Here is a 22,008-nt window from a genome sequence, read left to right as displayed (position 1 = left end):
GTCTGTAGTTCCTCACTATTGGATAAAATGAGGGTTCTGTTGTAGTGCACATAACGGAGGAGACTCATCAAGAAAATTTTTGATGAGATTTTGGATTTCCTCTAATTCATGTTGGCTTTTGTCGACTTGTTCCATTTTTACAGTAGCTAAAGATGTCTGTATTAGTATTAAAACACGAAGTGTTCTAGCGAAAGCTTTTCCTTGCTGCATCTTTTCAACGGAAACCGGTGCGTATATAGTACTTATTAACTTTAGCAGGCCACTTCCACTTAACAGAAAACCAATTGTAACAATATAGGAAATTAACACGTTAAATCCACCCAATCTGACTAAGCATTTTGATAGACAGAACTCAAAAGAAGCTGCGGCAACGATTTCTTTACTAATTGTTTAAATGAACCGCTGGAATCTAGTCACGTGTGGCAATTAGCTGATGTCTCCAACAACTGAGCTTCATAGTATGAAGAAAAAAACTCTAAGCTTGATATAATGTTTACCAACTTCTAAGAACCAAGCTTTCTTTGTATAAATAAGGCAAGTCTGCTTAGTATTGGAGACATGAATAATTTGGGACGCACAACTGATATAATGCTATGCCCTATTGCGATGCACGTCCTTTTTCTATTTTACAGTGTTCGTTTTCTTTAGTATAAGAGTTTCCAGAAACGTTTTTAGGGGTCTTCTTACATGCCTATAGAGTTATTGCAACAGCTAAAACAAGTACTAAAAAATGAATATCATATTTCTTTAGAAAATTTAATAAGCCTTAACATTGTAGAAGATTATTTTTTGATACGACAAATAGTTTTCAAGATAAACCCAAAAAACCGAAAAAAACTTATGTTTCTCTTCACTGCCGCTAGAGTTATTTTATGAACTTTAATAGATAAGAACAAAATCATAAAAGCTTTTTTTTATAAAATTTAATGAGCTTAAATTTTGTGGTAAAACATTTTTTTAAAAAACAAATAGTTTTCGAGATAAACGTGAAGAACTGAAACAATCTCCATGTTTCTCTTAACTGCCGCTAGAGCTCACGTCGGATTCTTGGGGACTTTTTTTGGGTCATCACCTCTCTTAGTAGGTGTGCCAAGTTTCAAAACTGTTGGATTTTCTTTTAGGTGAAAGCACTTTTTTTCGTTCATTGACTGGACTACACTGAAACTCGAGCGTTGGTGGCATTACTCTTTGATTGAAGAGGTGTCGAACTAGCTGTCAAATTTGTAGATTGAGAAATAGAATGTGATACACCTCCTATTTGACGAATAATTGTTTGATACAAATTAATTTTCGCAATCGAATCAACATAAGTAACAGTGACAGTTTTAGTGCAAGGAACAACTTTTTTCAATTTAATCTGCCAAGCTGATTTTAGATCAAAACCAAATCAATTTATTTTGCGTAACAGGAAGATAGCGTTTGCAAAGATTCTAATCAAAAGTAAATTGATTTAAGAATATGCCCAATGGATATCCCTATTACATTCCCTATTCATTTATTCATTATTCTACCACTACTACTAACCTACTTGAACTGCAACAATTGGGATATCGATTTCGAGAACCTACAAGAATTCAAGACAGGTGGAGGTGATAGTTCAAATGTACTAATTATAGGCGATTTCAATGCAAGAGTGGGTGATGAAGAAGGTGCTGTCAACAATCTAGCTGGAATCGAGAGAAGCTCAAAGGATAATGTTAGAAACGCCAATGGTTATAAGCTAATCGAACTCTAAACGGAACTAGCCGAGGTGATTAAAATGGAGAATTCACGTTTTTTGGAGGGCAAGGTTCTTCCGTCATTGACTATTGTTTTATAGGATGCGAATGGAATAATCATGTTGTCGATTTCGAGGTATTGAACGAGCCATTTTCAGACCACATGCCGATTGTGGTATCCTTCAACCATTCAGAGGTATCAAATGACACAACCACCCAAAGATAGTTTGGTATAGTAACAAAGAATAATCCTATAAAGCGAATTTAGATGAGGCCCTACAAAATCATGAAGTTGCGATTTTCAACGATCTAGAGAAAATAAAAACCTATGCAAAGAAAAAACGAAACAGCTTTTCGAATCTGAGGCGCTTAAACTCACTCTCGCTATTAACTCTTCAGAATTTGGGACCTTAGCTCGCAATTTAAATGGTACTAAATATATTATTGGCATCAGCTTAAGCCCGCATGTTTTGCAGAACCATTTTCAGCAACTTTTAAACCCAACACCAAACGAGATATCCAAGTACAACTACGCCCCACCTAACTTTCAAGAGCCTATTTTAGATTCACCTATCACTATGCAAGAGGTTTCTTCTATCGTCAATGGACCCAAGGATGGTAAAGCAGCTGGATCGGATAGGATACCTGTAGAATTTTACAAGTACGGATCGAATAATCTCATTCAGACGCTAACCGGCCTAATGAACAGCGTCATGGAAAATGGTGTAATACCTGAACAGTTTAAGGAAGCTTTCGTGTTCCCCATTTACAAGAAAGGTTGTGCAATGAATCCTGCGAACTACAGAGGTATTTCCTTTCTAAATGCTGGCTCAAAATGTGGATTTCATCAAAAAATCTCTTAAGTGAATTTCAGGCGGGCTTCAGATCGGGCTACTCTACTATTGATCACATTTTCGTGTTCAAAAGTATTGCTGACTCATACCTGGCAAGAAGTAAAAAGTTGTATGTCATCTTCGTAGATTTTAGAGCAGCGTTCGGCACGGTCGACCGGAATGCCCTAATGTACAAGCTGTACGGGCTTGGAATGTCCTTAAAATTTGGTCAACTCATTCAGAATATCTATCGAGATACGAAATCGTTAGTTTGGAATGGTGCTAATAGATCAGAGTGGTTTGTAACCAAAACAGGAGTCAGACAAGGATGTCCTCTTAGCCCCGATCTATTTGCACTTTTTATAAACGACTTGGTCTATTGTCTACCTGGTGGCATATAATTTTCGGGACTGCAAATTAAAGCCCTTCTTTTTGCAGATGATGTAGTCATGATGGCCACCTGAAACTCTACAGTTAATTTTAAATAAGCTCCAAGAATTCTGTAAGTTGTGGAATCTTATGGTTAATCCGGATAAGTCCAAAGTTATGGTAATTCGAAAGGGAGGAGGCAGAACTTGAGCAAACGAGAAATGGTTTTACGAAAGGAATGCTGTTAAAGTTGTAAAGGAATACAAATATCTTGGTGTACTATTCACACAAAATATGAAAATGGATAAGCATTTAAAAGATAAATTATCTAAGGCGAAAACTGCAATAAACGATACTTGGAAAAATTGCTTCAACAACAAATTCATAAGGCACAGTAGTAAATATGGGGACTTTGAAACTGTAGCGGAATCAATCATCTTTTTAGGTGCACAGGTATGGGGAGGTTCAGAATATGAGTCGGTTGAGAAACTTTTAAGGTACTACCTGAAACGAGCATTCATCTCACCCCCAACGCACCGACCTATATGCTTATGATTGAGACTAGATTGCCTCCGTTACTAATTAAAACACTCAAACTACAAGTTAACTATGTTCTCCGTGTCATGCAATTGCCTGATCACCGGCTCCCTAAGATGGTCGCCATTCAAGTGGTGCGAAGCAAAAGAGGATTTTTTAAAGAATAGGAGTGTGGATTTGTACTTGATATTAGTACAGATGATCCAAGTACTGCAAGACCCCTATTGTACGATCTTATAAAAAAAGGATCTCTTTACCGAACTATATATAATCACCTGGATTACACTTTCAACGAAAACAACTACTTCAAAGATGAAAATAATACAAGCACAATTTCAATGATGTTCCGATTACTAGGCGAATTGCTGCAACTCAACTACATACCACATAGAAGTGAATTACCGATTTTATGCGATTTATGCAACCGACGAAAACGTGAAGACATCATTCATTTCTTGGGAATGTATCCAGTTTTGCGTGAAATAAGAAGAAACTTATTTGGAAATGATACCTTAACCGAAGAATATTGTATTTTCTTATTAAATCAAATGAATGTTGATTTATTGTATGATTTCCTAAAAACTGCTCTGAGATATAGGAACAGAATTAAAAACGGTGATTTTTGAAATAAGAACTTACCTACAGTTAAAAAAAATATGCAAACGGAATTGTAATCCTTAATTAAAATAAAGACTGAACTATTAAATTAAAAATGTAATTTTATCAAACACATATATAGAGTTTATATTGTATTGTCAATCTGGCAGACGGCAAATGCCATGCTCAAACGATTTTATGTATCTTAAATATTGTATTCAATCTCTAGAAAGAAAAAAATATGAACCAATAAATGAACCATTCCCATCAGTACTTTTTAAATTAATCTTGTAATTAAATTTAATCCATGGCCGTTGACCGTGTCGCATTTTAAAAATGATGAACATTTATAAAAAGAACCACAGAAGTATTTTTAATACAATTTATGGGAAATTTCAAAAAACACATCCCCTAGAACTACCACCTTGACTGCCCTCTTGTTGTTGAACGATTTGTTGTTCTTAAGACTTGGGGTGTTTTGTTTCTTGTTTCTTGGTTCTTACTTTTTTCTTTCTTTTTATTTTGGTCAAGTGCACTACAAGATTGTACATCAAAGTAGCTATTATTTAATTTTGCTTAGTGGTTTCCTTTTAATTCTTAACATTGGAATAAGAATATAAGAATAAGTCTTAAAATAAACATATATTTATATTATATATTTTATGATATATTTAAAAATGAAAAACATGAAACGAAAGTCAAAGATAACAATAATTAAAGATAATATGATTGTAGATTGGATTGCAATAATAATTAGTTAACAGTCAAAGTACTGAGAACGCCTTCTGTCATTTTATTTTAGTTTCTGTCAGTTTGTTGTCAAGTTGGCAGCTTAATTGATGTGATTAATGAAAAACTATTAAAGAAGGGAAATAATTGGAATTCGTTTTATTTTTTTTGGGTTAATTAAAATTATTGCACGTTCGATGATTAAATATTGAACTTATTTCCTCTAACCTTTTTTTTTTCAATAAATACTGAGAATATAATTGGTATTCAAACATCGTATACGGAAGAATAGATAGAAAAGTGCTACTTTTAAAGTTAAGAATTTTAAAAATTATTATGCACGATGTAAAAATGAGAAGTTTTTATTTATTTTGAATGCATAATGTGTGATTTATGAGTTTAAAAAGCGAAAGCAAGGTCAGGAAATTTGTATCAATATATAAAGGAATGGTGTAATGTGTGTTTATAATTCGGTGTGGATAATAGAATAATAAAATTTGTTTATAAATTTGTATAATGTTTGTTGATTCATTTTGTCAGTTTTGTGTTTTTCATCAAAAACGTAATTAAAAGAAAGATTATTTTTGTGTATACCTAAATATACCTAAATACCTAAATATACCTAAACAGTTTTAAGCTCAGTAAATGCAGACGTTTGCCATTTTAAATTGTTTAAATAAAGATTGACAAGTTAAACAGGTGATAATTAATTTAGGTTGTCAAATTTAAGTAAGTCTGTTCATTCACTTTTGATTTTCTTGCACAATTGCGAGGGAAACAGGACTAATATTTATTTCAAATATAGGACAGTTTACAAATAGTAGACAATTATCTGTGGAGATAATAATTATTAGAAAATTATATAGCATTTTTTCCGAGAAAATAGAAAATGTTAAATGAATTAAAGGGTGATTTTTTAGTAATTATCTCTTTGGCAATACTGCCTTTAACAGCTGGCTCACGTCTCATGTTTTATTTCAATGTCAAACATCTTCAGTTTGGTCATGAATCGTATTACAAACGAACAACGCTTGCAAATTGTTGAATTTTATTATCAAAATGCGATGTTCAAATGGTAGACATGTGCCTTCAAGAGGACCCACCTCTGTCTATCAACTCCTACTCTCACCTCCACGTGGTGAACATCGGGTGCCTAGTACCTCAACTGGAGATTGGGTTCAAACCCCAGTGGAAAGTTGTTGGCGGCAGCAAACGAAAGAGGTGGGGAGAGGTGTTTCCACTAAGGCACCTCTCCTTATCCAGACGGTAGCAGAGGAATTCCCGAAATGGATTCAACGGTGGCGTTTACAGTTCCAGTAAGGTTGAACTACTTAGTGAATACCTTATAGGGCTTCTTCGACTTATTCGGAGCCCAGGCTTGTAAGGAGCGGTTTATCCGTCTCCCCTTCCTTCGAGTTATACTTAGGATCTGGCCCTCTAGGCTGGAGGTTGTGCCGTCGGGGTGACTTCTTGGCCACGTAAAAACTTCATAGTTGCGAAGCACATTTACTGTTGACAACCTAAGCAAACGAATAAAGGACAACGAACTTCAGATATGTTAGGTCCCTTAATAGACCACGTGCGGATGAAGAATAAGCGGAGGCCCTAGATCGCTATAAAGCAGACATCAACGCCATCCAGGAAATACGATGGGATGGGCCGGGCTAAAAGAAGATGAAAAACTGCGATATTTACTATGGTGACTGCTACCACGAAAACCAACAGTGCTTATTTGGATGCGGCTTCGTCATTGGAGCCAGACTTAGGCAAGAAGTCTTGAGCTATATGTGCATCAACGAGCGACTCATGACCATACGCATCAAGGCTAAATTCAGCAACATTAGCCTGATATGCGCGCACGCCCCCACAGAAGAGAAAGATGACCACACCAAAGATATGTTCTTCGAGCTCTTAGACAAAACATATGAGCAGTGCTCTAGCTACGATATTAAAATTGTCCTGGGCGATTTTAATGCCAAGCTAGGAAGGGAAGACATCTTTGGTGGAATAATCGGAAGAACAACCTGCACGACAACACTTCCGACAACGGATTCAGGTTCATAGATTTTACTGCGGGGCGAAACGTCATGGTAGCCAGTACGCGTTTTCCACACCTCAACATATACAAAGGTACTTGGACTTCTCCAGATCAATCAAGCACTTTGGATTTAAAGAACCAAGGCAAAACAGGGAGGTGCTGGGAGAAGGTACAACGTCGAACGGCTATAATCGCCGGAGATCGCCAAATCCTTTTCTAACCGAGTTACAAATAACCTCTCCCGAAGGTCTCTGCCGCCAACACAGTATATCGAAAACCAGTGGCAAACATTGCCGAGATGCAATCAGAGAAGCCGCCTCTGATGTTCTGGGTCTCAAGCAACACCCAACAAGGAACCTCTGGTTTGATGAAGAATGTCGGCAGGCAAATCCAGCCAAACAACAGGCACGCAAAGCGGTGAGCTCTATGAGCAGAAGAGGCGAGATGAACACCGACTTCTCAGAAGGAAAAAATGAGGGCATGAGAAGCGTTCGGTCGAAAATGTTGATAGGTTTAAAGGCAGGAATGAAGTTCGAAATTTACATAAACCTAGAACCGAAGGCTGCAAAGACGAAAGTGGAAAAATCATAGTGGAACCGCAGTCAATGCTGAGGATATGGAACGACCACTTCTGCAGACTGTATAACGGCGATGAAGAACTGAATTCCGCTGTCAGGCAGGATGATCCATTCAACATAGACGACGAAAGCCAACAATCCCGTCCTCCCGACTTAGACGAAGTAAAGATTGCCATACCTAAGCTGAAGTCTTATAAAGCCGCTGCACTGGAGCAGATGGCTCGAATGCCGAGCTCTTTAAAGCAGCTGGAGATTAGTTGGTTAGGAGCATGCACCAACTTATCTGTAAGATATGGTCGGAAGAAAGCTAATCCGATGAATGGAACCTCAGTATTGTTTGCCCGATCCTAAAAATAGGAGACCCTCTAAATTGCACCAACTATAGAGGAATCAGTTTACATCGCCTATAAAATCTTCTCTGCCGTAATATGTGAACGTCTAAGCCCATCGTCAACAACCTTATAGGTCCTTATCAATGTGCTTTTAGACCAGGAAAGTCCACAGTCTATCAAATATTCAAATTACGGCAGATCCTGGAAAAAACCCTGTTCTTTCTCGACACCCACCATCTTTTCGGCCGCATTTGACAGCATCTACAGGGACGAGTCCGTTTGTGCAGGATGACCATGGGAAATTCATGGTGCTCCATAAAGGTTGGAAAAACTTAACAGAACCTTTTGATGTCAAAAAAGGTTTTAGACAAGGTGATGCGCAGTCATGTGATTTTTTTTTAACATCGTGCTTGAAAGAATAGTGCAGAGCTCACACATCAACACTAGAGGCACTATCTTTCAAAAGTCCGTCCAATTACTGGCATATGCTGATGACATTGACATATTCGGAAGAACTCACCACGATGTCAATGGGGCTTTTGTGAGTATTGAGGCAGAGGGGGCAAAAATGGGTTTAACGGTTAATGAGGACAAAACAAAGTACATGCTGTCGTCAAGAAAGGACATACCACACTGACGTCTTGGTCAAAACGTCACCATCGACAGACGCAACTTTGAGGTAGTCAAGGACTTAGTCTACAACACTAGTGCTGAGATCAAACGCAGAATAACTCTTGCTAACCTCTGTTTCTTCGGACTAAGAAAGCAATTGAGTGGTAAAGTTCTCTCTCGAGGGACCAAAGTGTCGCTATATAAGACCCTTATCATCTCCTTCCTGCTATCCGGGGCAGGATCAGGTGGCGTGGAAAGTGATCTCACCCAATTTGGAGCGCGAAACTGGAGACATGTAGCTAGGGACCGAGCTAGATGGAGAAGTTTGTTGGGTGAGGTCCTAGTTCACACAGCGCCACCTTAAGTAAGTACCTAAGAGAGCTTCGATAAATGGACTTATTCATTTCGAAGTAAAGCTAAGCACAAACAAATGTCCACTTTTACAATATTGTCAGAATTGTCCGTAGAAAGTGTCAATCCCGTGAACTAACAATTAACTGTGATAATATTGGGTGACACCTTATTGTCAAACATTACTTAATTCGTTTGACAGTTGGTGACAATCATGTTATTGTCATATATACAACATTGTTTATTCTTCTAACAAAAAAGTTGTAGGACTTTGGAATAAAATCCGTAAAAATATGGGAAAAATTTGTCATTGAAATATATTTCTCTATATTGTCATCTAATTTACAGCTATTGTCAGAGGTTTTACTGATGTGACACTATTGTAAGATCTGACAGTTGATTCTATTTATTTTTGTGCGACATCAGTGCTCTATACGAAATACGACTGATGTCATATTTTAAAATGTTTAGTAAAAGCTTACATTTTTTGACAGCTACATATTTATAAGAGATTAAAATAGCTTTAAGCTAAAACTAAGTAATATTTTTCGCAAAAAAATGTCAACCAATTTCTATGAACCATGTAAATACCCAATTTTATCTGTCAAAAGTGACGGACAAAAATTGACAGCAAATCGTCGCCAAATTGTGTATTGAAAAATTGACCGACTTCTTGCAATCATTTGAAATCATCTAAACATCAAATGTTTAGTATTTTTAAATAATTGGACGTTTGTCCACTAATTGGATATTGGATCACGTTCTTTCCAAACATCACATCACAGAACTTTTAATTGGTGGAAAGTTTTTGAGCAGGAAACAACCAAAAAAGTTTACAAGACTTTAAACAAATTTGAAAACGAAAATGGAAACAAATTCCATTTCAAAAAATGTTCCGCCTTATACAAAAAATAGAATGGGAAGCATAAACAAATTCTACAACATAGTCATTAATGCCTGGTTTATTATTTTTTGGATTTTATATTTTTTTAAATGATTTTGCAAGATCTCTTGTTTTCACTTCTAAAACAAATGTTTATATTTTCTGTCATCTACTATAGATAGAATTATCTCCCAATGTGTCTACAAATTTTTATGTTTTCTAAAGTTTTCCAACAGTGGAAACAGAGAATTATTAATTCGAAGATACAAAAATAAAGGATAAAATCAACCAACCGCATAAACGGACAATTTTCGTTTAAAAATTGGCAATTGTCAATTGGATGCTATTGGAACAGTTTTGACAGTTCGGCCAATATTGGAAGATTTTCCAATCGCGTATACTTGGCTTAAGTATATAAATCTGAGCGCAAACACTGCCAAAATTAGGTTTGTTCGTTGAACTCTAATCTGCTGGGTTGTCAACAGCTGTCAATTGTTTTAATGACATTAAAAAAATATGTTGAGTCTTAAAGAATGGTTTATAATTACTTGTAAACAGATTACAATATTTAATATTTGTATTTTCGTTTACAGACTGTATCGGATATTATTATATTAAAGCTTTACATTTTGCAAGATTCGATACCTCTTCTCAAACCAAAACAACTTACAATAGGAAATTGTTTTTTTTTTCTACAGATTATAAATGTGTTGTTAATATTTAAGCTTTGTTTGATAAAGAAAATATTAAAATTGTCAACTTTCCAAAATTAAGAAATATTTCATGAAATGGAGAAAATTGAAGTGACAAAGTAGGGTTTATATTTCCGCCCTTGGTAAAACTCAATTTAACTTTTATCATTTTTACGAACTCGATTACTTCCCTTAAACTTAATTCATATAATGATAGTTGAAGGAAAGGCCATTTTTAGTTTTCCTGTAACATAATTTTTTGATATAATAACATTACGGAAAAAGTTATTTCATCAAATATATTTAAGGCGCGTTCAGATGGAAACTGTTAAGAAAACGTCAAACAAAATTACAATGACTTAAACATAGTGGAGCAAAATTTTAAACAATCTATTATTAAGGGTTTAACAATTTACTAGTTAGCAATGTAATAAGCGATTCCAAACTTGTAAATCTTTCTTTTCGTTTTTCTAACTAGTGGATTGTTAATTGCCTTTTATAAAAAAATGAGCATCCAAACATGTCTAAAAAGTGACAGTTCTAGAAAATAAACAAAGCTAATACGTTTAAACGGACCTATTGATTGGAATTCCAAACTTTAGATTGGACCATTTCATCCAATGTTATTATAAGAAACAAATAATTGAACAGATGTCATAGGGATTTAGCGAATTGCTAAAAGTTAAAGTAGCCATTCCGTGATTATAATTTTAGCAACATTTTAACAGATAGAAATTTGTTAAACTCGTTTTAAATAAGGTAAATCATATTTTAGCTAAAAATGACTTAAATTACAAACATCATATTATTACTTGTGCTTAGATCTTATAGATTTGAACTCCAAAATCAAAACCTTATTTAATTGTAACTTTTCAAATTGTAAAATAAACAAAAAAATTGACATACACAAACGTCAGAATCATTAGATCTGTTTCCTTTGCCAATTCCGTTGATATTTCTTTTTCCAGACGACCAATCATAAACAATTATCGTAAAAAGATTGAAATTTAAAATTCACTTCACACTCGACCTTGATGTTTATTTTGAAACTTTGTACTTTTTGAGAACCTTATTTTAAATCTCTTTAAAGTGTTATTTTTAAAAAAAATATGCTAAACAACCACTTAGGCTATCATATATAGAAATTATAAAATCTCATAAGATCGGACGTTGAAACATTTCAGAATTAACGACTTAATTGAAGCACGTTTACACAGAAACTTTACATAGTATTTTATTACCCTCGAACAATGAAGTACGGTACTTATCCACTTATAATTATGTACATTTATATATCTTTTTGTTTTTGTTTCTGGACAGATAACTTACATCCATTGTACTCGTATGTCATGCTCATGATGTATTATAAACTGACTTGTAAAACAATATCACTTTTAAAAATAGCACGAATATCTATGTTAATCCGATTTACTACAAAAGGAAACTATGAATGGCAATATTCTTATTATAATATGCATTCCAAAAGCCCCCTCTTCTCTTGGTCTTGGCTTAACATTCCATTTTACCATACTTAATGTTATTCCGTGAGTTTTCATATACATACGTAACGTACGCCAAGCATCAGATACTTTTATTTAACAATGGAATCTTCTTTAAGTACGACGGGGAGCAATTGAAATATTAATGCGGGAAAAGATGAATAAAATCACGAGAGATGAAAAGAAATCTGACGTCATAGCCACATGATTAAGACAGCAGCTCCAGCTTCAACTATCACACGAATATAATACGTACATATATGTATCTACATACGGCAGAGATTCAAGTATCGCACCCATTTAGTGAACCTATATCACGTCGTTCGTCGCGTCGCGTCGTCGTCGTTTTAAGGTACGTTGTTGGTCTTTCGTCGTATTCGTAGTCATAAAGACCATGAGCCAACGATAAAAGGAACAGATCTTTATTATGGCATATTTTGTGCACATCAATTCATATTTCAAATACTCTTCATAGCCAAAACGTGCGTGTAACAGTATGTGCTACAAAAAAACCAACATGGCTTAAAACAAGCGCATAGAGCGTCAAAAATTGCCATCTTTTAAATAGTGATAGGAGATAGAGATGGCACAACAGGAAGGATGTTAGTAAATTTTACCAAAAGGTAACAAAAAAAAAAACTCCCAAGAGTACCAGCCACGGCCGAAGCCTGTAAAGACGATCAGGGGAACATCGTAGTAGCACCGCTGTCTATGTTGAGAATATGGAAAGACCACTTCTATAATAATTTATTTAACGGCGATGAAGAATCGAAATCCGCTGTAAGGGAGGTAGAACCACACAATGCTGGAGGTGACGGCATTGATGTCGAATTATTCTTTTTTATGACTTTCTTTTGAACATTAGGAAAAAACCGAAGGGTTGGAAAAGAGGTGTCGCCTTTAACTGATTTTGAATTTCTAAACTTTGGGTGGCAAGGCATTCCACATTCGCGTAGTTCGGCTAAAAAATGAATCTCTGTACTTCATAGTACGGCCGAAGCTGGGCTTAAGGGTTAACTGATGGCCATTTCTAGAAGCGCGGGGATTACGGGTGAATTGTTTGAGGGGAGGAATGCAACTGGCTATTTTACTAGAACATAGTCCATTAAAATAACGTAACAAAAGGGTGAAACAACAAACTTTTCGTCGATGTTCAAGTGACATAAGCGAGTTGATGATGTTAATGTCACCAATCATTTTAAAAGCTCTTGTTTGAATACTGTCCAAGAGGCTTAAATAATGTAATGTATATACACTCTTTATCTCTTTTAATATCGTGTTATAGCAGAATAAGTACGAGTACGTAGCAACCGTTTATTTGTAGTAATAAACACTTGTATAGAACATTCAGAATAAGGGGCTACATCTAGTGATTAAGAGGCTTCGTTAGCCTCGTTAGAGATCGAGAAACATCTAGGAGCTAAGAGGAGAACTCAATTCTTGAACATTTAGCGCCTACAAGAACCTAGCAGTTTCTTGAACCAATTTGAGGTTTAAGGTATATAAATAGGCGCTCGGAAGCGAAGCGGTTCATTATTGGTTGTAAACTGCGATAAAGTAAAGACTGTGTTTGAAAAGTAATAATTGAAAGTGTTCAATAGATAAGTTTGGTATAATTTAAATATAGTAAAATTGTGATTTATTTACAAGTGTGAATAAGTTTTAACTGTCGGACCAAGCCGAATAATACAAAAAGTTACTGGAGCACCAGCCCAGAAAACCTAGACATCTTGCCGCATTTTTGGCGACATCGCGTATGTGATCGCTCCACAAAAGGAGGTTGCTAATGCTCATTCCAAGGATGTCAAGATTTTTAGTTTCGTTGATGCAAGTGTCACTCATGGATAGTGGCAAAACCAAAATATCTGCTTCGGCTTCGTCTGCGTTACGGTGGCCTTGCTTCGAGGTTGCTTTGAATGACATTTCTATTATTTCATCCCTCCAAAGAGCAAATATTTTGTTTGTTGACATTTTTTTTACAGCTGTTGAGCTGTCAGACAAAGCAAATGTTCAGATAATTGAACTAGAGCTTCCGTTTGGAGTCACATTACGTTCTTTTCCTTACGATTGTCAAACGGAACGTGAGGTCGAAGCTCCATTGTGATAGCATGCATTGAATTCCTAGGACTGAACTCGTAAACGTCAGGCGAAGCCAAAGCCCTTTCAAAGAAAGATGAGAGCGTGTTAGGATGATTCGAGATAAAAATTCTTGGCTTGGGGTAATTTTTGGTCCCGTTTGCATACATGGAGAGTGAAGGAGAAGATACAACGACTACAACACTGATCTGGTTAAAGGAATAAAAGTCAAACGTTTTAGATGGTTGGGTCGTGTAGAACGAATGGTTTGCAACGCTCCAGCCCGGAAGGTCCTCGAATCCAATCCCGAAAGACGGCGCAGTAGAGGAAGACCGTAACTCAGGTGGGAGAAGACCTTAGCCAATTCTGGAGTGCGAAACTGGAAACAGCTAGCTTAGGACGTATATTGGTCCAGGTCCAGGTCCACCTCGGACCTACGTAAATAAATGATAACTTTTTATTTGCTTATCTTGCAAAAAGTACATCTACCCCAATTTTATAACTCTAATTTCTATTAATATTAATACAAATTTAAATAATTGTGCGTTTAGGAAATTAAACGAACAGATCTAAAGAAGTTTAAAATTATGGATGGAAAGTATGTTAGATCTAATTCTTTTCTTGATATAACCAGGCATTTGCATTTGCTTGCGTTGAGAATCAGCCCATTGAAGGCCGCCCAGTAGGATATCTTTTCTAGTTCTTGATTCAGGGTGAAAACGCAGTCTTCCCGCAGTAAACCCAAAGGACAGATCTTGTAAATTTGAATGTCATCGCCATAAAAAGATGTTGATACTTCATTTATAATAAAACCGTTTTCATTCGCATTGAATGAAAATAGAAGAGGGGATAAAATTGATCCTTGGGGAACTCCTTGTTGAAATCGAAGAGATTTTCATTTAAGAAAACAGCTTGCCTTCTATCATTCAAAAACGAAGAAAGCTGTTTAATAGCTTCTGAAGATATGTCGAATTTGTGTTTATTCAGAAGTATCGAGTGATTCACCATGTCGAATGGTGATTGAACATCGACTAAAAGGTTGTTGCGACTTATGAAACTGCTTAATGGTTTTTGCATTATCCTTTCACAGACTTTAGATAGAAAAAGAAGTATTGAAATCGGTCTAAATTCATAACAAAGCGAGTTTATGGGGATAGGAATTATTTTTGCTTTTTCCATTGATGCGGGAAAATGCCAGTGGTAAGGATTGTATTTATTACATGTGTAAAGTAGTGTAGAAGCAATGGAAAAATAGCTTTAATAAAAATTGGGTTCAAATTTGGTGCTGATGATTTGAATCCAATTTTGGAACTTTATTCTTAAGCAACGTTTGAACTACGTCTAAGGCGTTCACACAATCGAAACTGAACAAAGTGTCTGTAGAAGTTGGTGGTATGGTATTAAGAGATACATGATCTCTTGGAGATACTAAAGTTGTAGAAGCAAATTTAATGTTTAGCTCATTTATATTTATTGCAGCTTGAAAATTATTTCTTTGCTTAATTTTTCCCAGCTGGCGGAAGTTGTTCCATAGTTTACGACCATCGGATCTTAAATCTAGACGCTTAGAGTGGAATTGTACTTTTGAGCGTCTAAGCTCTTGAACAACTTTATTTCGTAATGATTTGTACAACTCACTGAGCTCGTTAACACGGAAACGTTTCCAATGGACAGACTTTTGAAAGAAAGTGCCCCTAGTGTTGACGTGTGAGCTCTGCACTATTCTTTCAAGCACGATGTTAAACAAATCGCATGACAGCCCATCACCTTATCTGAAACCTTTTTTGACAACGAAAGATTCTGTTAAGTGGTTTCCAACCTTTATGGAGCAGCGTGAATTCTCCATGGTTATCCTGCACAAGACGAGTTTGGCAGGGATGCCAAAACTAGGCATGGCTCTATACAGCTCGTCCCTGTAGATGCTGTCATATGCGGCCTTGAAATCGATGGGTTCTTGGGTTTTTTTCCAGGATCTGCCGTAATGTGAATATTTGAAAAACTGTGGACATTCCTGGTCTAAAACCACACTGATAAGGACCTATCAGGTTGTTGGCGATAAGCTTTAGACGTTCATATATTACGGCAGAGAAAATTTTATAGGCGATGTTAAGTAGACTGATTCCTCTATAGTTGGTGCAGTTTAGAGGGTCTCGTATTTTTAGGACCGGGCAAACAATACTGAGGTTCCATTCATCGGACATGCTTTCTTCCGACCATATCTTACAGAAAAGTTGGTGCATGCTCCTAACCAACTTATCTCCTGCTGCTTTAAAAAGCTTGTTATACAGTCTGCAGAAGTGGTCCCTCCATATAATCAGCATTGACTCATGACTGCGGTTCCACTATGATGTTTCCACTTTCGTCTTTGCAGCTTTCGGTTCTAGGTTTATGTACCTGTGAATTTCGTTTAACCTGTTCATAAAACTTTCGAACTTCATTCCTGCTTTTAAACCTCTCAACATCTTCGACCGCACGCTTTTATGCAGCGCAGCTTTGCGTGCCTGTTGTTTGGCTGCATTTGCCTGCAGACATTCCTCAACAAACCAGAGGTTCCTTGTTGGTGGTTGCTTGAAACCCAGCACATCAGAGGCGGCTTCTCTGATTGCATCTTGGCCACTGGTTTTCGATACACTGTGTTGGCGGTGGAGAACTTCGAGAGAGGTTACTTGTAACTCGGTCGGAAAAGAATTTGGGGATCTCTGGCGATTGTAGCCGTTCGAAGTTGTACCTTCTCCCAGCACCTCCCTGTATTGCCTTCGGTCTGAAAATCCGAAGTGCTACCTTGGCTACAACGAGGTAGTGGTCCGATTCGATGTTAGCTCCAAGTTCTTTTGTGGATGTTGAGGTGTGGAAACGCGTACTGGCTACCATGACGTTTCGCCCTGCAGCAAAATATATGAGCCTGAATCCGTTGTCGGAAGTGTTGTCGTGCCGGCTGTTCTTTCCGATTATTCCACCAAAGATGTCTTCCCTTCCTGGCTTGGCATTAAAATCGCCCAGGATAATTTTAATATCGTAGCTAGGACACTGCTCATACGTTTTGTCTAGGAGTTCGAAGAACATATCTTTGGTGTTGTCGTCTTTCTCTTCTGTGGGGGTGTGCGCGCATATCAGGCTAATGTTGCCGAATTTAGTAAATGTCGCAGTTTTTCATCCTCTTTTTGCCTGGCCCATCCCATCGTATTTCCTGGATGGCGATGATATCTGCTATATAGCGTTCTAGGGCCTAATTCTTCGGCCGCACGTGGTCTGTTAAGGGACCTAACATTCCACGTGCATATCCGAAGTTCGTTATCCTTTATTCGTTTGCGTTGGTTGTCAACAGTAAATTCGTCCGTATCCGAGGCTTATTGGTGCTTCGCAACTATGAAAGCTTTTACGTGGCCAGGAAGTCACCCCGACGGCACAACCCCCAACCTAGAGGGCCAGGTTTACACTTGAATTAAAATCATTGGTCAAAAAAATAAGATCATGTCTACAAAAAACTGGAGTTTCGAGCTGATCATATAACAGTACTTAATCGAATGCACTCACATAGTAATGATCTAGAAGATGACTGAGAAAAATGGGTTGGTTGAGTAATGTTAACTGAGTGCAAGTCGAAGGATCTCATGTTTTCAATTAATCTTTTGTCAGTTAAATGGTCGCAGTTTTAAAAACCTAGTGTGATAAAAAAATTGTAAGGCTAGATTCGAATTCACAACAATGTAAAAATTTAAAAAATATTGCTTTGTTTGTTGGACAGAAGAAGAACTTCATTTTGCCGACTAGTTATAACCAGTTTCACCTGATTACAATAATTCATCAATATTTGAAAGAAATCTTATCTAGTCGGCTAGAAGGTTGTTTTTCCCTTTTTCAATACAAAACATTTTATACGCTGTTAAATTTTGTTCAATATATATATTTTGTTAAACCACGTCTAATGCTTAAAAACGTAAACAAACAAACCTTTTACAAAATCAAGTGCATGTGTAAATGTCAGAAAATAGATAATGGATAGCTGTATCATAAGAAATGAAATTTATTAGTTGAACACCACAATAAACAAACTGTCACTTTTCTTGTCATACAGACTTTAAAAAAAATAAGAACAGATTAATAACCAAGACGAAAAAAAGGTTTTTATTCTGAAAAAAGACGAATTATGACTAATAAAAATGATGACAAAAGACACATGCAAAGCAGTCCATAGCTTAAAAAGTATTACGAATATTTATAATATAAAAAATAATAAATCATCCCGAAATCACGCAATTTCTTACTACTTCCTTTTTTTTATTAGAATATTAAATTCTATTGAAGTTTTGTTTCCTTTCTTTTTTTTACGCAGTGTATGACTAATCTGGAATTTAATTTCCTTAAATTAACTTCTTTTGTTGGATTTGTCAGGAATTTAATGATGTGCTTAAATATATTAAGTATTCATTTAACCTCTGCTATCAATTTTAAGTACTGTTTTCTTATACAGAAGAAAATAAAATAAAAAAGAAATATAAATTTAATTGAAAAAGAAACTGGGTGAAAAAATATCAATAGCATTTCATTTGGCACAAAATGGTAATTCCTGGATTAGTATCTACATTTTGATGAGCATTTAGTTTACAAACAGTCCCAACATAACATAAAGACAAGACACAATAAAGTCTTGAGAATCGTAAGTGATTTATGTGCTAAACAACAGGGAATATACTGGAATTGGAATCACAATGACCTTTACGATGTTAAATTGTTGTGGAATGTGGTCTTTAAATAGCTTGAGTTCAACACAACATGGATGTTTTTTAAGTGCCTATTACACTTTAAGTGCTTGAAACTAATTTTGAATTAAGAAGAGCTAATGGTTTTTCTGTTGTTGGAAATGAATTAAAAGTAATTGGCAAACTTTTGACGCCTTGTTTTTTGATGAGTGAATCATTGTTTATGAATTCTACGAAAACAATTTTATTGATTTATTTTAGCTTTTGAGAAGATTCATAAGTTCCGAAAAAGAAGCATTTTTGACAACTAATATAGATTTTAGAAAATACTTTTTTAATACCAAAATAATTCGTTAAATTAGCTCATGGTGATCATGGTCACTTTTTTAAATAGACTTTATTATAAAGCACTGTTCTCTATTTAGACTTGGTGTTAAATTAATTGGTTTAATTCATGTATTTTTGATGGCTAAATATGTCATGACATGACTATAAAAACACGATTCATATTAAATGAAATTAATGTACAAATGAGTATTATAAGCATTTTTAATAAGTTTGAATTTACCTAACTCATTACTTTTTACACGCGAAACAATATTTTTGTTAGAAAACACACATGTATCGTGTTGTCTAAATATCACATAACTTTTGAACAAATTTAAAATTACACGCGAAGATTTAGTTTTTATTGTATCTATCTGAAAACTGTAGGTAAATGTGTAAATGACGCGCTTCATTTGACGTTCTTTAAATTGTTGTTGGGATGCTACAAACAGAATACGTCTCATTTACGAACTGAATCAAAATTATTTACCCTTAAAGGCTTTTCACACCAAGTCCAAAACCAGAATTTCACGAAATTTGGGTTTTGGCCGAAAACCTACATCGAAAACTACAAGTTTTATATAAAACCTCTCGAAAACTAGTAGCAATTCAAAGTTGAACTAAACAAACAAACCTTTCGAAACATTCAGCGCTCAAATTAATGTAAACAAAACAGGTGATGGCTGCTGTCAAAACAAATTTTCATTTTGAAATAAATTTGGTCGTGGTAAGTGAAATTATTTACACGATTTTCTTACAAAATAAGAGTTATTGCTTTTTGTTTTTTATTTACAGAATAAGGAAGAGAAACTTTGGGGAAGCTGCGTAGCAACAGAAAAATTTGCGACAAAATTTAACAACGTCGAGAATAAAAGCCCCGGTGACTATTTGCGGCAGACGTCTGCGGAGGAATTCCCGAGATGGAATCAACGGTGGCGTCTACAGTTCCAGTAAGGTTGAACTACTTAGTGAACACCTTATAAGGCTACAACTTATTGGGAGCCCAGGCATATAAGGAGCGGTTTTATCCGGCTCCCCGTCCCTAGAGTTATACTAAGGATCTCAAGGTTGGGGGTTGTGACGTCGGGGTGACTTCCTGACCACGTAAAAAATACCTTAGTTGCGAAGTACCAACAAGCCTCGGATACGGACGGATTTACTGTTGACAACCTACGCAAACGAATTAAGTACAACGAACTTCGGATATGCACCTGTAATGTTAGGTCCCTTAACAAACCACGTGCGGCAGAAGAATTAGCGGAGGCCCCAGACTGCTATAAAGCAGACATCAATGCCATTCAGGAAATACGATAGGATGGACCGGGCAAAAAGAGGATGGAAAACTGCGATATTTACTATGGTGCCTACTACCACGAAACCCAACAGCGCTTATTTGGATGCGGCTTCGTCATTGGAGCCAGTCTTGAGCTAGAAGGATGACAACACCAAAGATATGTTCTACGAGCTCTTAGACAAAACATAGGAGCAGTGTCCTAGCTACGATATTAAAATAGTCCAGGGAGATTTCAATGCCAAACTAGGAAGGGAAGACATATTTGGTGGAATAACCGGGAAGAACAGCTTGCACGACAACATTTCCGACAACGGATTCAGGCTCATAGATTTTGCTGCGAGGCGAAACGTTATGGTAGCCAGTACGCGTTTTCCACACCTCAACATCCACAAAGGAACTTGGAGTTCTCCAGATCAATCTACCGTCAACCAGATTGACCATATTGCGATCGCGCCAGACACACTTGCAGCATCATGGATGTACGCACTTTCCGAGGAGCTAACGTCAACTCGGACCACTACCTCGTTGTAGCCAAGGTAGCACTTCGGGTTTCCAGACCCAAGGAAAAACAGGAAGGTGCTGGGAGAAGGTACAACGTCGAACGGCTACTATCGCCAGAGATCACCAAATCCTTTTCCGACTGAGTTACAAGTAACCTCTCTCGAAGTTCTCTGCCGCCAACACAATGTATCGAAAACCAGTGGCAACATTACCAAGATGCAATCAGAGAAGCCGCCTCTGATGTGCTGGGTTTCAAACAGCCACCAACAAGAAACCCCTGATTTGATAAGGAATGTCGGCAGGCAAATGCAGCCAAACAACAGGCACGCAAAGGCGCGCTGCATAAAAGGACTAGAGCTGCTCGTGAGCTCTATGAGCAGAAGAGGCGAGAGGAACGCCGACTTCTCAGAAGGAAAAAGAGAGGCCATGAGAAACGTGCGGTCGAAGATGTTGAGAGGTTTAAAAGCAGGAATGAAGTTCGAAAGTTTTATGAACAGGTAAAACGAAATTCACAGGTACATTAACCTAAAATCGAAGGCTGCAAAGACGAAACATCATAGTGGAACCGCAGTCAATGCTGGGGATATGGAAGGACCACTTCTGCAGGCTATATAACGGCGACGACCGACGAACCGAATTCCGCTGTCAAGCAGGATGATCCATTCAACATAGACGACGAAAGCCAACAATCCCGTCCTTCCGACTTAGAAGAAGTAAAGATTGCCATATCTAAGCTGAAGTCTAATAAAGCCGCTGGAGCGGATGGCTTGAATGCCGAGCTCTTTAAAGAAGCTTTAGATAAGTTGGTTAGGAGCATGCACCAACTTATCTGTAAGATAACAACACTACAGGCACTAACTTTCAGAACTTTGTCTAAAAAAGCAACTGAGTGGTAAAGTCCTCTCTAGAAAGGCCAAAGTGTCGCTTTATAAGATCCTTATCATCCCCGTCCTGCTATACGGTTCAGAAGCATAGACTATAACAAAATCGGATGAAAGCACTTTGGGTCGTTTCGAGAGAAAAGTTCTTCGTGTGATCTATGGTTCCGTATGTATCGAAGGGGAGCGGAGGAGGAGCTGTACGGGCAGTACAGCGACGTAGACTTAGAACGCATGGAAACCGCATGGAAAGTCTTCGAATCCACACCCACAGGACAGCGCAGTAGGGGAAAACCGCGGATCAGGTGGGGGCACACAAGTGGAAAGTGACCTCACCCAACTTAGAGCGCGAAACTGGAGACATCTAGCTAGGAACCGAGCTAGATGGAGAATTTTGTTGGGTGAGGTCCTAGTTCACACAGGACTGTAGCGCCACCTTAAGTAAGTAAGGCTATTTGCGACAC

At 36.9% G+C, this 22,008-nt stretch overlaps 1 protein-coding gene across 4 annotated transcripts in view; it reads right to left on the bottom strand.

Annotated features, from left to right (window-relative positions):
• The window catches only part of LOC129943268 (oxysterol-binding protein-related protein 8), a 119,544-nt gene that overhangs the window by 43,486 nt on the left and 54,050 nt on the right, over window positions 1-22,008 (bottom strand). Inside the window, exon 1 of one of the 4 annotated variants that reach the window (XM_056052578.1) lies at window positions 11,599-11,641. The exons of the other annotated variants lie outside the window; for them this stretch is intronic. Within the exon in view, the coding sequence (XP_055908553.1) occupies window positions 11,599-11,626 (28 nt within the window). The 5' untranslated portion in view covers window positions 11,627-11,641. Of the gene's footprint in view, window positions 1-11,598; window positions 11,642-22,008 lie in introns of those variants that run through there. 4 annotated transcript variants of the gene reach the window in all.

Source organism: Eupeodes corollae, chromosome 1, assembly GCF_945859685.1.
Source record: "Eupeodes corollae chromosome 1, idEupCoro1.1, whole genome shotgun sequence".
Classification (NCBI taxonomy): Eukaryota; Metazoa; Arthropoda; class Insecta; order Diptera; family Syrphidae; genus Eupeodes; species Eupeodes corollae.
This window is presented reverse-complemented; position numbering and strand designations above follow the sequence as displayed.